At 44.8% G+C, this 21,249-nt stretch overlaps 1 protein-coding gene across 1 annotated transcript in view; it reads right to left on the reverse strand.

Annotated features, from left to right (window-relative positions):
- Positions 1 to 21,249, reverse strand: part of LOC147032434 (uncharacterized) — a 45,676-nt gene that overhangs the window by 14,196 nt on the left and 10,231 nt on the right. The window contains exons 3-4 of the mRNA XM_085870059.1: positions 17,924 to 18,030; positions 5,783 to 5,878 (exon numbers count right to left, since the gene is read on the reverse strand). Of these exons, the coding sequence (XP_085726185.1) occupies positions 5,783 to 5,878; positions 17,924 to 18,030 (203 nt within the window). The remainder of the gene's footprint in view (positions 1 to 5,782; positions 5,879 to 17,923; positions 18,031 to 21,249) is intronic.

The following is a 21,249-nucleotide window of genomic DNA, read 5'->3' on the forward strand; positions in this document are numbered from 1 at the left end:
GGAGAAAAATGCCATCACCGATTTCAGTACTTTTCAATAGTTTCCACCAATTGGATTCCTTAGGACTTTTGATATGTTATACAGGACATATTTATGAGAATAAGCCAGTTGAAAGAGTTTCTGTTGCAATTTGTGTGAGGTCATGTCATATAATGCCTGCACCATGGAGCACTCAATTATTTTAAAAAATTAAACATCCAGTGAATCCATGACTCCTGAGGCCCGATCCAGATGTCGATTGACCTCTGGCTCACAGCCAGCAGAGAGATGAATATCACTGCTAACTTAAGTGAATCTCTCAGTGACCTCAACATCCTCACCACAAACAGGTACAGACAAGATAGCAGCACCAAGATGTCATTGAAAACCTGGATCTTAGTTTTGACCCAGGAAACCCGTAATCCCAGTGGCTCAGACTCCTCATTCAGCACCTCGAGGGTCCCCCCAAAAGGATACCAAGAGTCTCTGCAAAGATGACTGCATCATCTGTGAAATCAAGGTCAGAGATCTTGACATTCCCAAATGATGCACCAAAGCTTGATCTCTCTGACATCCTCCCCAGAATCCAGTCCATACAAGCACCGGAAAGTGTGGAGGCCAGCGTACAAAGGAGGGTGTGGATCACCCTTCCCTTTTGAGAGAGGGACAACAAGGCCCCTCTTCCAGTCAGTTCGGATGATGCCTGTGTTCCAGGAAGAGCACAGATCTGCATGCAACGACACGAGTACAGCATGTCCATCAGCCTTGATAAGTTTAGCATGGGTGCCACAGATCCCAGGAGTTTTAACCCATTTCATTCGGTTCACTGCAGCCTGTGTTTCCACAAACAAAGGTGGATCACAGTTGAGTGGAGTGTCAGCAATAAGGATAGCAACACCCCTGACATCCAACTCAACAGCAGGTGGATCAGCCTGGTACAGCCGCTCAAAGTAAGCAGCCCAGCAGGCCTTCACTTCGGACTCCTCTGTCAAGAGTCCTCTACCCTCCGCTCTAATTGCAGTACACCGAGGGATGAGCATGGAGGAATGCAATGCACGAATTCCCCTGTAAGCAGGATGAGAATCACCTGACCACAGGTGATGCTCTACCCCCTCACACATCAGCCTCCTTGTCCAACCTTAGCACACATACAGTTTTACACCTCAGCTCCCTGAACAGCTCAGCTCTGCCATTAAGCCTGGCCCTGTGACTGTTCAATGGTATCCAGCGTCTCTTGAGATAAAATGATTCTTTCCCTGCGGTGAGTTCCAAGACATCCACTGGCAACATCAGGGACGGTGGTCTTGAAGGTACTCAACAACTCTTCAGGATTCCCCAAAGCACCCAGACCCTCAAAACCCCCACTTAGCCTGTTCACAAACTCTTCAGCTACCCTCTCATCCTTGAGCTTGCCAACATCCATCCTAGGCTGGGATGGTACCATTCTCCCAGATTTAAGCTGCAACTTCAGAGTTACTACAGCAAGCCTGTGGTTGGTTTTGAGGAACTGAGCACTCCGGTACACCCTGCAGTTCTGGATCATCCTCCAGCAACCACATCCAGCACATGGTCAATTTCCTTTGCCACACCACCAGTGTTGGAATACCAAGTCCAGCGATGAGCCTGTGGTTGCTGAAACCATAAACCAGCCACCCCAAGTCCATGACTTCTTGCAAATTCAATGAACTTAGAGCTATTCTGGTTCACAGTTCCAGACCCATTGGGACCAACACATATCTCATAGCCATCCCTATCAGTTCCAGTCGATGCATTGAAATCCCCCAAGACGAGAAGAGCATCTCGCCTGGGGCACTGGTCAATCACAGATTCGAGCGTGGCAGAGAATGCATCCTTCACTGTGAGATCACTCGCCTCAGTCAGAGCATATGCAGAGACCAGGGAAACAACACCCAAGGAATGACGTATCCCTAGTCTCATTATACTCTCGTTGACTGGTGTTACCTCAGATGTCATTGGAGTCAGCTTATTGGACACAGCTACAGCAACTCCTTGGGCATGGTAACCATCAGAGTAACCAGACCAATAGTAAGCGTAATCACCTGCCACGATCTCACCACTATCCGGTCTCTGAACCTCAGAGAGTGCTGCAATACCTACGTTGAAATGCTTGAACTCAGATGATAACAGAAATAGGTGATCATCCTCTCTTAGAGATCGGACATTCCAGGCATCCACCCAAAGGGACCGCCTCAGGTGTAGCCCAAGGAGACCGCCATCTGGTGGAGGACACCTCAGCACCACTCCACCACACACCACCGCAATCTGACATAATTTTCCTCCCATCAAGGAATGGGGGTCCCAAAGGCCCCAACCCCATCATCCGGCGAGCTGCCCTGTGGAGGGCAGTGGCATAGGAGGTACTCCCACGGAGTGGGTTTTCAGATTTAACATTTGTTGGTTTTGCGGAATGAAGTGATTTACGGTGGCTGGAGTGCAAATCCTGCCACCAACCTCCGAAAAGAAAAGTAACCCAACTGCAGGAGGATGTCCGCAGACACAGTTGGGCACCAGAAATGGATGGCCGTTGGCTTACAAGGAGCTCCTCCACCCTTTGACAGGTTTTTGTTTTTAATCTTGCTGGGTGTCCATATCTATACACCCTCCTCAGCAGAAAACCTGGTGAGGGAGACGGTTTCGTCACCGACAACCCGACCATGAAACAGGTTAGTACATGTTTACATGGTACCTGTAGCAAGTCACAGATCTAATCTGGCTTGACCTGACAACAATCTGGCTTGACCTGGAGTTATCAGAAGGAACCCTAACGAGCAAAGACCAAAGATGAAGTCATCAGGAGGAAGCTGGATAAGATTCACATTTCAGCTGCTACTCCTCTACCCTCAAACCCATCCAGGCACAGCCAAGTGAGTCTTATTCAAAAAAAAAACTCACATCAAAAAATTAAATAATTCTGGCTACCAGACCATTGGTCTGATAAAGTTGAAAATTAAAACATGTATTCCCCAATCACTACAACATCATAAATCTGAAGTTTCATTTCGATTGATTAAGCGGTTCCAGAGAAATTATTTAATATTTTTATTCAATCCAATGCGACTGCCAAACCATGTGACCTATCAATTATTCCTGAACAAACTTGTACACCCAAGGCTTGGGGAACATTTGTGTGAAGTTTTCCCTCAATACGTCCAGTCATTCTGGAGAAGATTTTTATAGGTTTTAGGGTAAATCCCATATGGCTGCCAAACCATGTGACATATGACGTCACATGTGAACCTTTTGTACCTCATGTACAGGCGGTCATACGTGTAAAGTTTCGCCTCGATCTGTTCAGCCACTTCAGAGAAGATTTTTGAAGTTTTTTATTTTTTAAACAATATGGCTGCCGAATCAGGTCATCAGTTTTTTTTTTCTATGGACCATTTTATCCCTAGATGACCCTCTAAAATTTTCATACTAATCAGATGTAGTATTCCACATATACAATTATGACGTCATAAAAATCACATGCCCCATGACGAGTACTTGCCATGTTCCAAATTTCAATTTTTCCCTTTGTGCAGTTTCAGAGATATAGACATCCAAAGTTTTTCCGTTTTTCCCACGTGACGCATGACGTCATAATTATCATTAAAACATTCTACATGAGTAGTCGCCCCTATGATGAAAATTTTGTCTCACTCCGCCAAGCGGTTGCGGAGAAAAACACAAAAGTTCTGTGAAGACAAACAGATAACTAAACAAACAAACAAACAGACCCAAACGCATTACCCTCTCCTTCATTGAGGGAAAAAAATAAAAACAAAGCAAAAAAACAAAGTTTTTCACTCCAAAACGATCCCTTTCTGCCAAATTCTCCTTCTGCCTGTACTTCCTTCTGCACCTCAATCTTTATCTCTCCCTTTTCTCAATATCTCCAAATTGAATCAGCATTGAATGTAAACACTTTTTCCTTCTTCCTTTCAAAGCATTTAACAACATTTAAAATGCTTCCCTTTCCTTACACATCAGGAGTACCCCAGTGTTGTTCTTCGTCACCAGGAACTATTCCTTTACTCTTCTTCTTCAAAATTTTTTTTCCAAAACTGTCTGTTGGCTAAGAGCTTGGTCCGTCAACCCTCTTTCCGCACCAACAGCACAACCCTTCTCCATGCCTTCAACAAAAACTCTTACCACCCAATCCAGGATCTTTATTTCTCTATGTCCAATATGGGAATCTTGAGAAGTCCAGTTTGCAGAAGTAGTCTGCTCACGATAATCAAATCCCCTTCACATCTTGTAACAGTGTCAGGACTTTCCCCCATATCTCTGACAAGTGCACATCCTTCCAACCCTAACTCGACCATTATTCTGCCTCCTCAGCATCCCTCCACTTTGTGTCCCAACTCACTGCACCCTCAAGCTTCATGTCCCTTCTTTCTGCATCACTCCTCACCCCCACACTCTCAATTCCTCCCCCAACAAATCTCAAATCCTTCAGCACCCACCCAATGCCTCCTCCCTGTCCCTAACTGTAACCTCAAACATCCAAGGCCTCCGCTCCAATCTGACAGATCTCTCAATTCAGGCCGCTGCTGATAAACCGGACATCATTTGTTTAACAGAATCCTTCCTCCCACAGGACGTCACTGACTCCTACGTGTCTCTCCCCGATTATTTATCTTCCGATCTGATAGGCCTCAACCCCACCCTGCGATGATTATATATTGAACATTAAGGCCCTCAATTTCTTGTGACAAGCATATATTGAAAACTAGAAGGGCACAAAGTAGAGCGCATACATCCACCATGCAATGCCTGATCCACGAGAACATATCGGGCCCAATACAGTTTTAGCCGCGTCGCCTTGCGAACGCTGGCTCGAAGAGAGCTCCGTGTTCTTCTTCTTCTTCTTCTGGTGAAGACAAAACCTTAATGATGCGGCTCTTGGACACATTTGTCCTTGTTTTAAATATCATGCGATATATACTTTTTGGCCCTATCTCTCAATGGTGAAGAATCACTTTAAGAATTAAATAATTCTCATTTCCAGATCCAGATCCGGATATTCACCAAAATCTAATCAATTCATCCTTGGTACACACCCAAGTGTCCACCAAGTTTCGTCCAAATCCGTCCACAACTTTTTGAGATATCATGTTATATATCGGTTTCACCCGATCTCTCAATGGTGAAGAATCAATTAAATGATTCTCGTTTCCAGATCCAGATCCGGATATTCACCAAAATCGAATTGATTCGTCCTTGGTACACACCCAAGTGCTCACCAAATTTTGTCCGAATCCGTCCACAACTTTTTGAGATATGTTATTTATCGGTTTAGCCTGATCTCTCAATGGTGAGGAATCACTGAAAAAATTATCGGATCCGGATTCAGATATTCACCAATATCGAATCATTTCTTCGTCAAACACACACGTGTCCACCAAGTTTCATCCGAATCATCCACAACGTTTTGAGATATCATGCTATATATCGTTTTTGGCCCCATCTCTCAATGGTGAAGAATCACTTAAAAACTTATAGTAGTTTGATCCGGATCTGGATCTTCCTAAAATCTCATCAGTTCGTCCTTGTCACACAGCGAACGTGTCCACAAAATTTCATCCGGATCCATCTACAAGTTTTTGAGATATCCTGCACACAAATGGACAGAAGGGGTGAAAACGCATCCTTCTTCCACCTTCGGTGGTGGAGGTAATAAAAGCATTGTAACATCTTAGACCATTGCCTCTCACTGGTTTAACTTATTAAATGCCATTCTCAGCACATTTTGGTTTTGTGTAACCTCATGGCAAATCTCTCACACATTCATGCTCACCATCTTCAATTGTGCCTGCCTTTGCATCCCTTTTTCCTCTGCGTTTTGGAACCTTTTGGAAGGGAGAGAACTCGAGTACAGCTGGATACTCCACTCCTGCAGGACAAGGGATAAAGGAGAAAAAGAATGGACATTGATAGTGTCCATTTATACATTAAAATGTAGTGGATATGCAATAACAAGGAATCTCGACGCAGGAGGCGGCCATTCGGCCCATCGTGCCTGCGCCACATCAACACCAGAGCAATTTCTATAACAAAGAAAATGCAAAATGTTTTTTTTTGTTTGTTTGTTTGTTTTTGGTCTTTTGTACTTTTTTCTGTAGTTTTTTTTGTCGTACTTTTTGTATTCTTTCAGGTTTGTTTGTTATTTTTTGGTATTTTGTGGTGCTTTTTTTCTGTAGTTTAATTTTGTAGTTTTTGTTTCTTTCTGGGGGAGGGGAGTTGATGAAGGCAGTTCTTGAGTGAGAAATGCACATCAACCACACACTACCTCACAGATAACACTCCTTACACATGCACACAATCACCCATCAATGCTTCAGCTACCAAAAAGTCCTGCCAACATCCCAATAACCCTCTATCTCCATAACTTCCAAGTACCTATCATCAATTCCAATTTAAACTCTAATTTTTCTGCTGCCAAGTGGGGCATTCCGTGTCAAGTGTATACATTTTTCAGCGAAATTTTGACACATCGTATCAGATTTCACTCTTTTTTGTGCAAGCATTTGTATCCACGGTAAAATATTATGTGTCAATTTTCAGACCTGGGGGCCCATCGGGGCCCATTTTAGGGCCCTCCCAAATCTGGGTGCTCCCGGTTGACCCACAATCTTCCAGTGGCCATAACACAGTTTGTAGTGGTCCAATTTGGATGATCTTGGTCTCAAAATGCTCGTAAAAGCGAGATCTTTCGAATCGCATAAAGTAAAATCACTCCGAAATAGTAATTCAAAAGGTTATAGTTTGGGGCGCCCTTTGACCTTGGGCCCCCGCCCCCCAGCCAAACTGATGATCCCGATTTTTTTCGTATGAGAATACCCCTTCATATACTCCAACACCTCAGCATAAATTAAAATGGGATCTCAGTGGGTTCAAGTGTGATGATGGTTTTATTGTTCGGGGTCCACATATCACTAATTCTTGATTCGACATTGGGCGACGTTTGCCGTCATCGTTCCAATGATGTCACCTGCTGGCAGACGACTTTATGTCTGAAATTGACAATCATCATCTCTGGACTAATATATATATATATATATATATATATATATATATATATATATATATATATATATATATATATATATATATATATATATATATATATATATATTGCATCATTTGCAAAAAATTATTCTGCCTATTGATTTTTAAGTGTACATTTTTTGTTAGTTAAGTTATAAATGTTATAAATCATCAAATTAAGTTATAAATGGGCTAATCTCAGTTTTTACGTATTTTGCAGTAAGCATGGCGATTGAAGAGCGAAAGGAGTTCCGAAAATACTGTTGCGATCCGTTCAGCTGCCATAAAACGAAACAACGAAAAGATCTTTGCAATGTGTCAAATGATATGTTGAAATTTTCTTCAAAGGTGAAAAAAAGATGAGACTTTGTACTTCGTGCAGGAAAAACCTCTCAGTTGTCACCAGAGCGTATTGAAGAATCATCTTCGACCAGTTCGAAATTATCATCAGAAGGTACTATCGAAAGCATTGCAGAATCTATTTTGACAGATGAGGATGAGGAGGTTTTTGAGCGAGAAGCAGAAGTTGACCTATTAAACCAGTCGTTATCGATGATAGGCGAAAGCCCATTAGACAAACGAAAGGCGGAAAGGAACCCAGGGTACGTTCCTGAAAAGCGAAGTAAAGTGGAAGATTCTGTGCGAAATAAATTAGAACTAGTTGCTGGACCAAGCACTGTGGAGAAAACGCAAAATACAGCATCAAAATGTGATGAAAACTGCATGCCAGAGGTGATCAAAAGCCTGAAAGAAAAATACGTTGTTTCGAGCCGTTCAGAGTAAATACGTTTACTGACAATATTTGCTAGGAATATGAGCATCAGACGGATGATGAGTGAATTCAGTTGCTCCCAAAGAATGGCTGTGCAAGCCAAAAATTTAGAGAAAGAAAATGGTATGCTATCGTCTCTAAATCCCAAACAAGGCAAAATATTGCCTGACGAAGTGAAATCCGCCATAACCGAATTTTACCAAAGTGTTGAAGTCAGCCGAATAATGCCGGGAAAAAAGGACTGTGTGGTGGTCAGGAATGAACTTGGAAAAGACAAAATTCAAAAGCACCTGGTACTCAACAATCTCAAGGAACTGTTTCAGAAATTCAAAGAGAAGAACCCTGGCTTGAAAGTTGGATTCGCGAAGTTCGCCATGTCCCTCGGAGTGTGTCCTGGCCGGTTCAGGCGGTACACACAGTGTATGTGTATGTACGATACATCAAAATGTGAAACTCATGATGTTTGGTTCCAAAATGCCACAGATAGCCGAACTTCCTAGCTATCATCATGTGATAGCACGCATAGTTTGTAACCCGGCACAACCGGCATGTTATTTCAGAACTTGTGAAAGTTGCCCATCAATTGAAGACTTCAAAACCGAGCTACTGAGTGCTTATGAACTGGAGGATATTGCTGAAATTCAGTTTAAACGGTGGACATCCACCAACAGATCTGAACTGAGCTCCATGGTCCTGCCTTTGGAAGAATTCATTAATCAATTCTGTGAACGCGCGGTGAAATTAGTGAGACACCACTTCATTGCCAAGGCCCAATCTCAGTTTCTGAAAAATAAGAAAGACGAAATCGGTGAAGGAGAATTTGTCATTATTGGAGACTTCTCAGAGAACAATTCGTTTGTCATACAGGATGTGGCTCAAGGATTCCATTGGAACTGCTCTCAAGCGACAATTCACCCCTGGGTTTGCTATTTCAAATCGGACGATGGCAAATTAAACCACGATTCGTTCACGATTATATCAGAATGCAATACTCATGACGTTGTCTCAGTCCACCTCTTCCAAAGAATGCTCATTGAACACTTGAAATCTGGCTTTAGAAATGTAAAGAAACTTTACTATTTCTCAGACGGTTGTGCTGGCCAATATAAGAATAGCAAAGCCTTCGTAAACCTATGTCGTCACAAATCAGAGTATGGTATTGACGCAGAATGGCATTTCTTTGCCACAAGTCATGGCAAGGGCCCTTCAGATGGCGTGGGAGGTACAGTCAAACGAGAAGCAACATGTGAGAGCCTGCGTAGACCTTACAACAGTCGAATTATTTCTCCAAAAGATCTTTTCGCCTTTGCTGAAAATGGTTTGAATGAAATGAAGTTCGGTTACGGGACCCAAGAGGCATATGACGAGGATGAAAGAAATCTGGAAGAAAGGTTAAAACAGCCAAAACCATAGATGGAACTCAAAAACTTCATGCTTTCATGGCTATTTCTGAAACTGCTCTTCAAGTACTCGAATTCAGCCTTTGCGAGGAACACCGTATCGAGTCAGCTATTTCAAAATCTTCACAACTTTTAACGAGAAACTCTCAGGTTATGTCACAAATCATGATGTGATTTCCACTATGATGGAAAATGGTGGCTTGCCTGCATCATGGAAGCCTTTCAGGACACTCATGAAGTGAACGTGAATTTTCTTCATCCAAACGGGCCCGCAAATAGTTTTTTTTTCCTAACATTGAAGATCACTGCATTTTACACATTTCTGATATACTTTTTTCCGTAGAACCAAAAACTGCTCCATGTCGAACCTACACAATCAGTAAAAAAGAAACACAGCGTTCAAATAAAACATTGGTTGGCAAGGAATCTTGACTATAATATTGTTGCGAATTCGCGCCCGCCGGCGTGCGAACGGCCACGTGACTCGATTCGCGGCACGTCGCCCACCGGACGGACAATTCTGTCGTGACCCTCTCAGACTAACGCCGGGAGGTAGTCACGGGTGGGCCTTTCGGCCTCACCACGATCGTGCCAATCGGCCACCCGCGTGGGATAGGGTTGTTCGCCAAACTCAACCTACCTAAGTACCCACGCGGATGGTAGACCGGGCGATTGCACCTCGCCGCAGGTCGACTCCGGACACGGGCCGCTGAATCGATCCGTTCCGTGCTATCGGGATAACCGAGCGGTGATATCGTCGGCCTCGACGGTTCCGATTAATTATCGGGCGTATTAAGCCCACGACGAACCCGTTACGTGAAGCAAGATGGAGATTCAATTAAAGAAAAGACGAAGCGAAACGGGAAAACAGTTCAACATAATGCACATTTATTCCGCGGCACACGGAGAGCACACATATACAGCCAAACAGAATGCACATATATCAAATGCAACAAAAGAAACAATGACGCAGAGATACTACCGACTAAGACCGACACACGGCAACACTTAAACAGTTTTACTTCACCAGACTGGCGCCGACACACATTTACTCAAAAGCAAAGGAAAGAAGCCACCCTCATAGGCAAGGGGGCAGAAGGGCCCGTAGGCCAATGTGTGCGCGGGACCTGAAGGAGCGGTCAGGCCTGCGAGACCGGGGGGTCCTACCCGCGTCCTCGTGATGAGCCGCAAATGTGGCTGCGCGGCGGTGCCCCAACTTCGTGCTCCTTCGCGGGTTTCGTTGGCACCGCTTGGAGTGGGGTGGGAACGGGGCCCCCTTTTCGCACTATCTCAGCACGGGGGAAAAGAGGGGGGGGGGAATTGTTGATGCCCTGGGGAAGGAGAATGGTTGGCTGGCTTGGGTCCCGCGACGAGCGATCCCACCGCGACCTCGTCGTCGACCGCCGTCTTCCCTGCTTCGGACCCGAGCTCCTTGGACTCTTCCCCCAATTCTCCTCAGCCGACTGCAGAAAACCAACTTGACGCCTTCGCCTCCCGACTCCACTCCGCTCTCCAACCCGACTTGACTGCCTCGCAACAACTCCAACCAAAAAAACTAACTCTCTGCGCAACAACTCTTCTCATTCGCCTCACGCTCGCCGTTTTATAGGCCGGCAGGAGAAAACAATATGCAAATTTCCGGATCAGGATCTCCTCGAGGGCAGAGCCACGCTCGCCGATTGGATAGAGGAAAAGGGGTGTGAATCTCCCCTGATCCTAGAATTTGCATATCTCGATTCCAGACAGACGCGCCTGGAGGCGGGGCCAAGCCGCCCCGCGCTTCCTAATTGGACGGATCAGAAGTGGGCGTGTAGCATTCCTGATCCGAATTCTCCTCGGAAAGGCTGCTATTTGCACTCGCGGCTCGGCGCGTATCTAGTACGAGCCCAGGACAGCCCGACGCTCGGTGCTCACAGGTGGTGCGGGAATGGCCGTAGAAGGAGGGAGGTGAAGGTGCTGGCGGGTTTCCGGCGGTGGCCGATGGCCATGGTGCCGTTTGGAATGGCAGTGATGCGATGTTTGCGGGAGTGAGTTGTGAAGGTAAAGGTCGTGGCTGTTGGCGTTGTTGTTGTTGTCTGATGGTTGGAGCGTGGTTGGTTCAAAATAAAGATAGAACAGAAAAATGGCTATCCCAAAGCATCGCAGCCCGAATGAATCACATTTATTCCCTTTAAACAACGGGTTTGGGGCTAACTACACATGTACTTACAGAGATATCTCACCTACGGGACCTGAATGGTGTTTGCGAATTTCCACAGTGGTAACAATATGCTAGGAAAAACTTACTCATACTAGTATCGATTCCAGTTCCTGCATATGCATGTGGAAAATTTATGTACAATATACTGATGTAGTGTATTGGAAATCTTGTGTTCAAATATTGTGCTCTGTATTGTGTGTCCAACACCCGAGTCTCCCAACATAAATCTTTGCCATGCGTGAACCCATTGGGATCCCATTTTCATTTATGCTGAGGTGTTGGAGTATATGAAGGGGTATTTTCACATGAAAAAAAAAATCGGGACCATCAGTTTGGCTGGGGAGCGGAGGCCCAAGGTCAAAGGGCACCCCAAACTATAACTTTTTGAATTACTGTTTCGGAGTGATTTTACTTTAGGCGATTCGAAAGATCTCGCTTTTACGAACATTTTGATACCAAGATCAGCCAAATCGGACCACTACAACCTGTGATATGGCCTCTGGAAGATTGTGGGGCAACCGGGGGCGGCAGCCAAATTTGGGGGGCCCCTAAAATGGGGCCCGATGGGCCCACAGGTCTAAAAGTTGGTATTTTGAGTTTTTTTCACCCAAGTTAATAAATGACCAACATATGGGGAGAAAATGAGGTATTAGTGTCGGGAGGGTGTGTACACTTGATATGGAATGCCCCCACTACCTTTCCAAGGAGAGCATTCCATGCATTAATTACTCCAAGTAAAAGACCCCTGCCTTACTACCGTCTTAACTCTCCTCCTGTTTACTCCCTGGCTATGGCCCCTGGTCCTATCACTGTCTATTTTGCTGAATAATTATTTTGCACTGATTTTATCTCCACACTTCATTATCTTAAACATCTCCATCATATCCCCTCGTAACCACCACCTTTCTCGTGAATAAAGCCCAATCTCTTTCAACCGCTCCTCAAAGCTGAGTCTAGCTCGGCCCGGAATCAATCGAGGAGCCCTGCGCTGAACCCTCTCTATGGCATCTATGTCTTTCCGGAGTTTTGATGACCAAAACTGCACACAATATTCTGAATGTGGCCCTCACTAAATTCCTGCACAATGTTAACAACACCTCTTTTGATTTATATAATAATTGATCCCCCTCCGAATAAAACCCGAAACCCTATTTGCTTTACCTGAAGCTGCCTAGTGCTGTGCTGCCTGCTTACCTCCCATATCTATTACCACCCCCAGATCCTTCTCCTGTGTGACACGCTCAAAAATTACCGCTTGCATCCTGTAATCTCTATTTTCATTGTTCTTCCCCATCCCCAACACTTTACACTTGTTCAGGTTAAATTCCATCTGCCAATATTTTATCTAATCAATGCATCAATAATTTCCTGAATCTGATCACCACCCCCTCTATCGACCTTACCTCCAAGCTTTGTGTCATCTGCAAAAAAATAATTGTAAAGCTTCCTCTTGATGTAAATAATGAACAGTAATGGTCTGAGTACTGATCCCTGAGGGACCCCACTATACATCCTCCCAGCAAGACATCCTGCCACTCACAGCCACTCTTTGCTTCCTATTATTAAGCCAGTTTGCAATCCAATTAGCAACCTGACCAGCCACTCCACCAACCCTCACCTTGGCTAACAGCCTCCTTATCAAATGTATTGTGACGTTCACGGGACTTGAACAGTCCCGCTAACGTAGAATGAGCCGAAACGATGGAGGCGGTTTATTTATTTATAACCCAAAGATGGCGGTTTCAATCGCTCTACCGCAAACGGGACGAGGAAGGTGGCACGAGTGGCTTTTCACTGAGTTGATAACGTTTATTTCTCTAACCAGAAATAACAAGACTCGGCAAGAAGAGGGATCCGGGGCGATTCGACGGGATGGTGGTGTGGGTTCGGGCGTGGGGAAAACAAAGACAATTCCAATGGATATACCAATCTCAAACCCTCTAAGGCGCCAGGTACACACACACACACACACACACACACACACACACACACACACACACACACACACACACACACACACACACACACACACACACACACACACACACACACACACACACACACACACACACACACACACACACACACACACAACGTAGCTGGTCCTGGTGGTCAGGCTTGCCCGTGGTGCGGACGCAACAGTCACTGGATTGGCGCCGGACGAGCTGGCGTTGCGCTCGTCAGGGGCAGGAGACACCGTGGTACTGTCGACCTCCTGGTGTCGGCCCAAGTCCGCTCACAGCCGCCAGGGAACCAGTTCTGGCGCCAAGTTGCGAGCAGGAGAGGGAGGCAGGTTCGCCCGCCGTTCGACCCCGTACTCAGAGCCAGCAGAACCCCAGAGCCAACCGAGCTGAGGCACGAAGCACAGCAGGGCCTCGAGACACGATGAAAACCAGGATCGAATCAGCCCAACAACAAACAGCACGCTCCCAGCACAACAGCCTCCACCAGAACGGTTTTTCTGTCCCGATCTTCTTCCTCTTCTTTTTCAACCCCGAACAGAACCTTTTTATCCTCCCGTCCTCGTCACTTCCAATCGAGCCGTTTTATTGGCCCTGCGCCATCGCCTTCCGCCAATCGTGATCACGGGGCGGAGCCATCCGCAGCACTGTCCTGTGACGTCACGGCAAGCCTCCAGGGACTACTAAAAGGGGTTTACGCAGACACACTTACCCTATCCCGTGTCCCTATCTAATTACGTGACAATTATCATTTCCCCCTTGAAGAAATGGACATTTACTAGACAACTTATCACCACTGAATTGCTACTTATTACATCGAGATCCTGGTACACTCGAACAGCATGGCATACCTAATTAAACATCCTAATTACCCTTTGAATGCATACCCCCCCTCTGACGTAACAGTATTCTTAAAGTCGAGATATGTGACGTCCACCACCATTTCTTCATCCATATAATCAGAAACTGCTTTATAGAACTCTAAAAGATTTGTTGGACAGGAACTACCTTTGGTAAACCGATGCGGACTACCTTTAATTAGTTTGTATTTGTTTAAATGGTTCCTCATCTGGTCCTTAATTAATGTCTCCAATACCTTCCCCACAACTGAAGTCAAACAAAGAGGTCTATAGTTTCCCAATTCTTCTCTGGATCCTTCCTTAAATAATGGTGTTACATTTGCTACTCTCCAATCCTCTGATACCTGTCCTCCAGGTACAGTACCTGTCCTGATTCTATGGAACTATTGAAAATATCCATTAACATCTCACTCACCTGCTCAGCCACCTCCCTCAATACTCTCGGTTGCATATTATCTGGACCCAGAGCCTAATCTACTCTTCGATTACCTCGCTGTTCCTTTACTTCCTCCACTCCAACCTGGATCTTCTGTAAAAGCCGTTCCTCACCTCCTTGATAGATACTCTCAGCGATTGGCAATTCTCCTGACTGTTCTTGTGTAAAGGTTGAAGCAAAATACCTGTTTAATAAGCCTGCCATCTCACTTTCATCACTAACCACTCTCCCGGTGCTATTCCTCAATGGGCCCACACTGGTCCTAACCTGTTCTTTTCCCCTGATATACTTAAAGAAAGCCTTGTTATTATGTTTAATATTCTTAGCCATGTCCTTCTCATACTCTCTTTTGGGTTGCAGAGTTATTTTCTTCACTTGCCTCTGTTTACTCTGATAATGATATAAATCCAACTCCAGTCATGTTATTTTAAACCTAATAAATGCCTTCTGCTTCTCCTTATAGCATTCCTTATCTCACTGCTCAATCACTCTGGTCTCTTTCTGTTTCTAGTTTTACACCTCATTGGAATGTACTTACTCTGCACTGTACACATTTGGTCCTTGGAGGTTTCCGATTTATCCGATACTGATTATCCTGTTGTTGGAGTCTCCCAATCTGTATCACCCAATTCTCTCCTCATACTCTCAAGGTTTGCCTTCCTGAAATATAATAGCCGGTCGTAGTTCATGAACTAGTCACCCTAAAAAGGCGGAGTTGTTACATGTTTTTCAAAACATCCACTTTCCACTTTGACTACAGACCAGAAAAACCACAGATATCTAGATATCTTAGTATGCGAAGAAAGGTAATTTTGTCTAGTTTAATGTGGAAAAAACAGAAATAAAAAATATGCAATAGTTTTTGTGTAACAGGCAAATAAGTGATACAAGTCAGGGGTGGAGTAAACAGGCGGAGGCGGCAGATGTGGTGGATGTGGTGAGTCAAATTTGGAATAAACTGAATTTATTTCAATCAATAAGCTTTAATCTAATCTATTTTGTTATTTTTAGGTGAGTAACACTTGGGACTTGCTGTTGCATGATGCAAAATTAATTATTTAACTCGTTATTATTCGGCAAACCCTGACCAATATGTACAAACTCCTAAAAGAGATCTAGTAAATATCTTTACATAGTTCTGTATCTAGCAGATTCTCAGGATTAATTTGGCACTTGAATTGTCCAAAACGGCCAAAGGATAACTGATCCACATCCAATTTACTCAGAAAGGGTGAATTCGAGATAAACGCGAAAATGTGTTTTCCTTGTAATGCATTATCCATTAAAGTTCATAATTAAAAATACCATATTCGCCGTTACTTCGTGGTTTTTGCTAAAAAAATTTCACACAAGTGCATGTCACTTGGTGATGTCTATCAACACAAAGAAAACTGAAAAATTGAATATTTTGACCCTGTAATGCAAATGATGACCAGTTCATGAACTACGACCAGCCTTACCCTGCTATCCTGAACTCTAACCCTTCACAGAATCTTTGCACACACAATGTTATGGTCACTTGATCATAAATGCTCCTCAACCTCCACTTCCTTCACCATATTGGGATCATTACTTAAAAGGAGGTCGAACACTGCACTCCCCCTCGTGGGCTTATCTACAAACTGGGTTAAAAAGCAATCCTGGACTAAAACTCGGAAATCCTCATCTGCTCTGTCCTTTCCCTGGACCCAATCTATCCTTGGCAAGTTAAAATCCCCCATAATCAATACTCTTCCCTTACCACATGCCCTTTTGAATTCTTCATGCACTCCTCCTTCCTCCTCTTCCTTCCCACCCAGAGCCCTATAAAAACATCCTTCCAGTATCTTACCGTTTTTAAAATCTCTAATCTCTACCCAGACAGAATCCTCAACATTTACTCCTACCTTAATGTCACCCCTTTCTCTTGATGCAATGCTGTCCTTCACCCAGATTGCAACGACTCCTCGTATTCTCTCCTTCCTATTACACCGATACACCTTGTAGCCTTCCAATCCTGTCCTCCAGTTACTCACCTCCTTAAACCATGTCTCACTCACTGCAACTATATCATAAACCTCGCTGTCTACTTTGGCTTCAAGCTCTTCCATCGTATTATTTAAACTCCTGGCATTGGTACAGAATATGTTTAACTTTTCCCTGTTTAACTTATTATGGGGTTGGCCAGCGGAAGTATTGGCCCAAGTCTTTCACAAACCAGCTGGCCAGGCCTGACGTTCACCAAAGGTCAGAGCAGACATTTGTTCAGACAACTCATAATCACTATAGCCATCAACTTAGTTGTACATTGTCATTCCTCATGATGATGAATTCTACAAAGACACCAAATGTGTAGGTGGCTGCATGTACCAAAATCTATCCCAGCTATGCAAATCTTGTTGTCGGTTGTAGTGAGCAACAAATTTGATCATTTTGACAGTCGCACACCAGAATTTTTTTGGCCACAAAATAAACAACTGATTTCCTCAGTGAATTTTGTCAAACCCTTTCACCCTGACGTCAATTTCACACAAGATATTTCATGTGCGGTACCTCTGTCACCTTCCTCAACATTGTTTCAGTAAAAGTTAACAGACTGGCCAGCACTGTCCATTAAAAACCCATATATTCATACATCTACGGAACTTGATACATTAATTCTCACTCCTCCCAACTCAAAATGTCAATTCAATATTACCAAATAACACCACTGTCCATTACAAGCCCCCAGATTCCTCTCCACCCACACACTGAATCCTCAGGTTCCTCCATATGTGCAATGACAATTCCAACTTCAAATAAAAATACAATGGGATGTACAAGTGCTTTTGCCAAGTGTGCCTTTCCCATCTCCTGATGTCTGCACCCAGATCGCCAACATATGCACCTCTGTCTCACTCCCACCTCATAATCAACCCCCCACCCCCTTTCTCCCATATTCCTCATTTGCTCCAACTAAGCATCAAGACACAAAACGTCAGCGTTTCCTTGCTTCCGACAATGGTCATGTGATGTTCCGGCGAATGCCCAACCTCGACAAAACTTAGCCAACTCCCATATCAACACGATTTGATAAGACCCGCCATCACTAATAAATTTAAACACGAGCTTTTAATTAGCTCAAAAATACATATTGCATATGTGTTTATCATTGCCATGCCAACAAGCACAGCCTGATACAAAATCAACCTGCCAATTAATGTTACAATAAGAAACTTAAGTGCGTTTCAAAAGTGACAATAACACCATTGAGTCCTCCATCCGACTCCCAGTCTTTACTGACCTTTGCTGTCCACAAACACATAGCCATCCAGTCGGTCTCGGAGGCCTGCCACCTCATGAGCATGGCGAAGTGCGATGTACATACGACTGTATGCATAGGGAGAAAGACTGGCAGGTGGGGTGGGGGGGTGGGGGGGAGGGAGAGAAATAAAAGTTCAGAACAAACAACAAACAAACTCGTCTATTTCAACAATGAAAAGAGCTAAAATGAATAAAATGCCAAATGGTTAATGTTCAATTGGACCAAAAAACAAAAATATCAGTATTGTACTTAGTCCTGCTTGTGAGTTTTGCACTTAGTCCTGCTTGTGTATCCATTTACAAAAGAAGCCAAGTTTCTCTATCCATAACGCTATACAATTACCTCCGCCACCTAAGGTGGAAGAAGGTTATGTTTTCACCCCTTTCTGTTTGTTTGATTTGCTGTTTATGCGCAGGATATCTCAAAAAGTTGTGGACGAATCTGGATGATGTTTTGTGGACAGGTTGGGTGTTGTGGACAAGGATGAACCGATTCGATTTTGGTGAAGATCCAGATCCGGATACGAGGTTTATTTAATTTTTAAAGTGATTCTTCACCATTGAAAGATTGGGCTAAAAACGGAATATTTGTTGGACCTGATATGTTCAATTGGATCAGGCATTGCGCAGTGGAGGTATGCGTTCAACCGAGTGCCCTCCTCGTTTTAAAGAGTTTCTGCTGACGGCAAAAATACAAATGGTACCATTTTGTTTTTCTATTTTATATATAAAGGCAGGTTCGTATGTTCCAAAGGCAGGAAAAAAGAGGAATGAAAGAGTGAAGGTGAGCAGTGATTCTTGATTTTGGTAGTTTTACCAGAAGGGGGTGGCTGGCGGACCTTGAGCGCCCTGCGGAAATATGGGGGGGACATATCGCACACAGTGCGGGGGGGAGGGGGGCAAGGCCAGAGAGGAGACGGTAGAAGACAGAAAGACCACAGACCTGCCTGCGGTGAGAGAGTGAGAGACCCAAATACTCAGCCTCATCACAGGAGATACCAATGATCCTAAATGCCTTGATTTCCACAGCATGAAGCCGAGAAAGGTGAGAGGCGGGAGCACCAGCCCGGAGGGGAGATCAGTACTCCTTCAGGCTGCGGATGAAAGTTTTGTATGTGGTGAGAAGCTCAGGTGTGCCATGGAAGGACTTTGCATGACGGAGGATGCCCAGACGGCAACTGGCTCTGGAGGCCAGCTTGGTAATGTGGCTTTCCCAGGAAAGATAATGGCAGATAGGGAGACCCAGACTCTTGACTGAAAGGACTTTTTAAAGGGGATTGTTGAGAAAGTGGATGGGGGGGGGGGCGTTCCAGATGGTCCTTTGGAGAGACACAGTGAGAGTGTGAAATTTTCAGGATTGAAAGACATGTTCCTCGTGTTGGACCAGTTTGTGATTTTTATCCAGATCTGCAGAGTGAAGCGGCTGCTGCTTGCCAATCTGAGGGATGACAGATGGTATGGCAGAGGTTGGAGTCATCAGCAAAGAGATAGAGGATTTTTCAGAGTCGAGGAGATCATTGATGAAAACCCGAAAAAGAACAGGGCCCAGAACGCTACCTTGAGGAACTCCAGCCTGGACAGGAAGAGGGGAGAAAACTACATTTAAGGCTACACGTTGGCTGCGACAGGAGAGGAAGTCTGCGAGCCATGAATGGAGATTGACATTCTCCATTCTCCATGAATGGAGAATGGAGATAGGAAGAGAGTTTGGTGAGCAGTGCAGGGTGCCAGACTGCATTGAAAGCACACGATATGTCTTGGGAGATGGCTCTGATTTCATTGAGTACCTCCATCCATTGTTGGGAGAGCAGAAGCAGCATATCCACGGTAGAGTGACCTGGTCTAAAACCAAATTGATGATCGGAAATCAGGCCATTGGAGAAGAGGAAGGATTTAATGTCTGAAGCGAAGATGGATTCCATAACCTTGCTGATGATTGGGAGAGGGCTGATTGGTCTGTAGTTGCAGGGATCTGTTTTTGCAACTTTTCTATGCACCTTTACTGTTGGAAAGTTAATAATAATCCATTCACTTGGAACAAAAAAAAACATGTTCGTTTAATCACAATTGCTTGCCTGTTATAAAAGCTCACGTTTCCGCGATTGAGGAAGAAGAAGCGGTTCCTCGACCTGAACGTAGCGGTTCAAACGGTAACAATTATTATTATACGAAAGCAGGAACCCTTCACAAACACATGGGATGAGCACACAAAAGTAAATATAGTAATACTTCTCGAAATAATACAGCACTTTTGAAATGACGTAATCCCCAAAACGCTCGGTGCGGATATGCAGCAACCCCAGGAAGATGAAGAGTTTGGGGCAAAATAAAATATTGTTACGGATTTCAGAATCCGGTTTGATGGATGCAACCACACATCTAGGTCCTCAGACAGTTATTTCCTTAAATGCATGTTCAGATTGGCCCCATCCCCATGTCTAATGGGTATTTTAAATGTGATGCATTGAGAAGGGTAAAGAATAGATCCCATCTCTTATGGGAAGCTTTTTTTTTCTTTACGACAGACACGTTTGCACACATTTCTTTCGCGAGCGCTGGCGCCCGCCTTATTTTTCCTCAGCAACGTTTATGCACATATTTTTCACGAGCGCCAACGCCCGCCTTTTTTTGAGCGTACGGGATATCATGGTGACGGTGCGCAAGTGGGGCGGAGTGAGCTTGAGGGGACTCTGTGCCCACCGAGACGGGCCGCAGATATAAAAAGAATTGGAGGTCCGTTCAGAAAGAGAAGTAAGCGAGAGAGGAAGCACGCGAGAAGCGAGCAAGAAGTGGGTGTAAGCGCGCGAGGGAAGAAGCGAGTGTGTAAGCGCGCAAGAGAGAGAGAAAGAAAGCGAGAGTTGAAGCGCGCGAGGGAAGAAGTGAGCCAGAGAGGAAGCGCGCAAGCGAGAAAGCGTGCGAGCGAGGAAGCAAGCAAGTGAGCGTGTGGGTGTCTGACCAGCGCCAACGAGACAATTTGTCCTTCCCAGTGCTTGAGCAAGCGAGCGTGTGGTGCGTGTGTGTGTGTGTGTGTGAGCAGCGCCAACAACGAGTGAGGTGCGGGTCAGTCACCAACGGACCGTGTGGGTCACTGGACATCACCAGTTTCGTGAAGTGTGAGGAGCTGCCCGTGTCGCAGCACCAGGATCTAAACCTGTGACAGACGACCTCGGTGCCCCCCAGACGTGGACTGGCGTTCAAGGCTGGGTGCTGGCGATGGACAAGACACACACACACACACACACACACACACACACACACACACACACACACACACACACACACACACACACACACACACACACACAC

Source organism: Eptatretus burgeri, chromosome 2, assembly GCF_056783735.1.
Source record: "Eptatretus burgeri isolate ZD-2024b chromosome 2, Ebu_testis_v1, whole genome shotgun sequence".
In the NCBI taxonomy this organism is placed as follows: domain Eukaryota; kingdom Metazoa; phylum Chordata; class Myxini; order Myxiniformes; family Myxinidae; genus Eptatretus; species Eptatretus burgeri.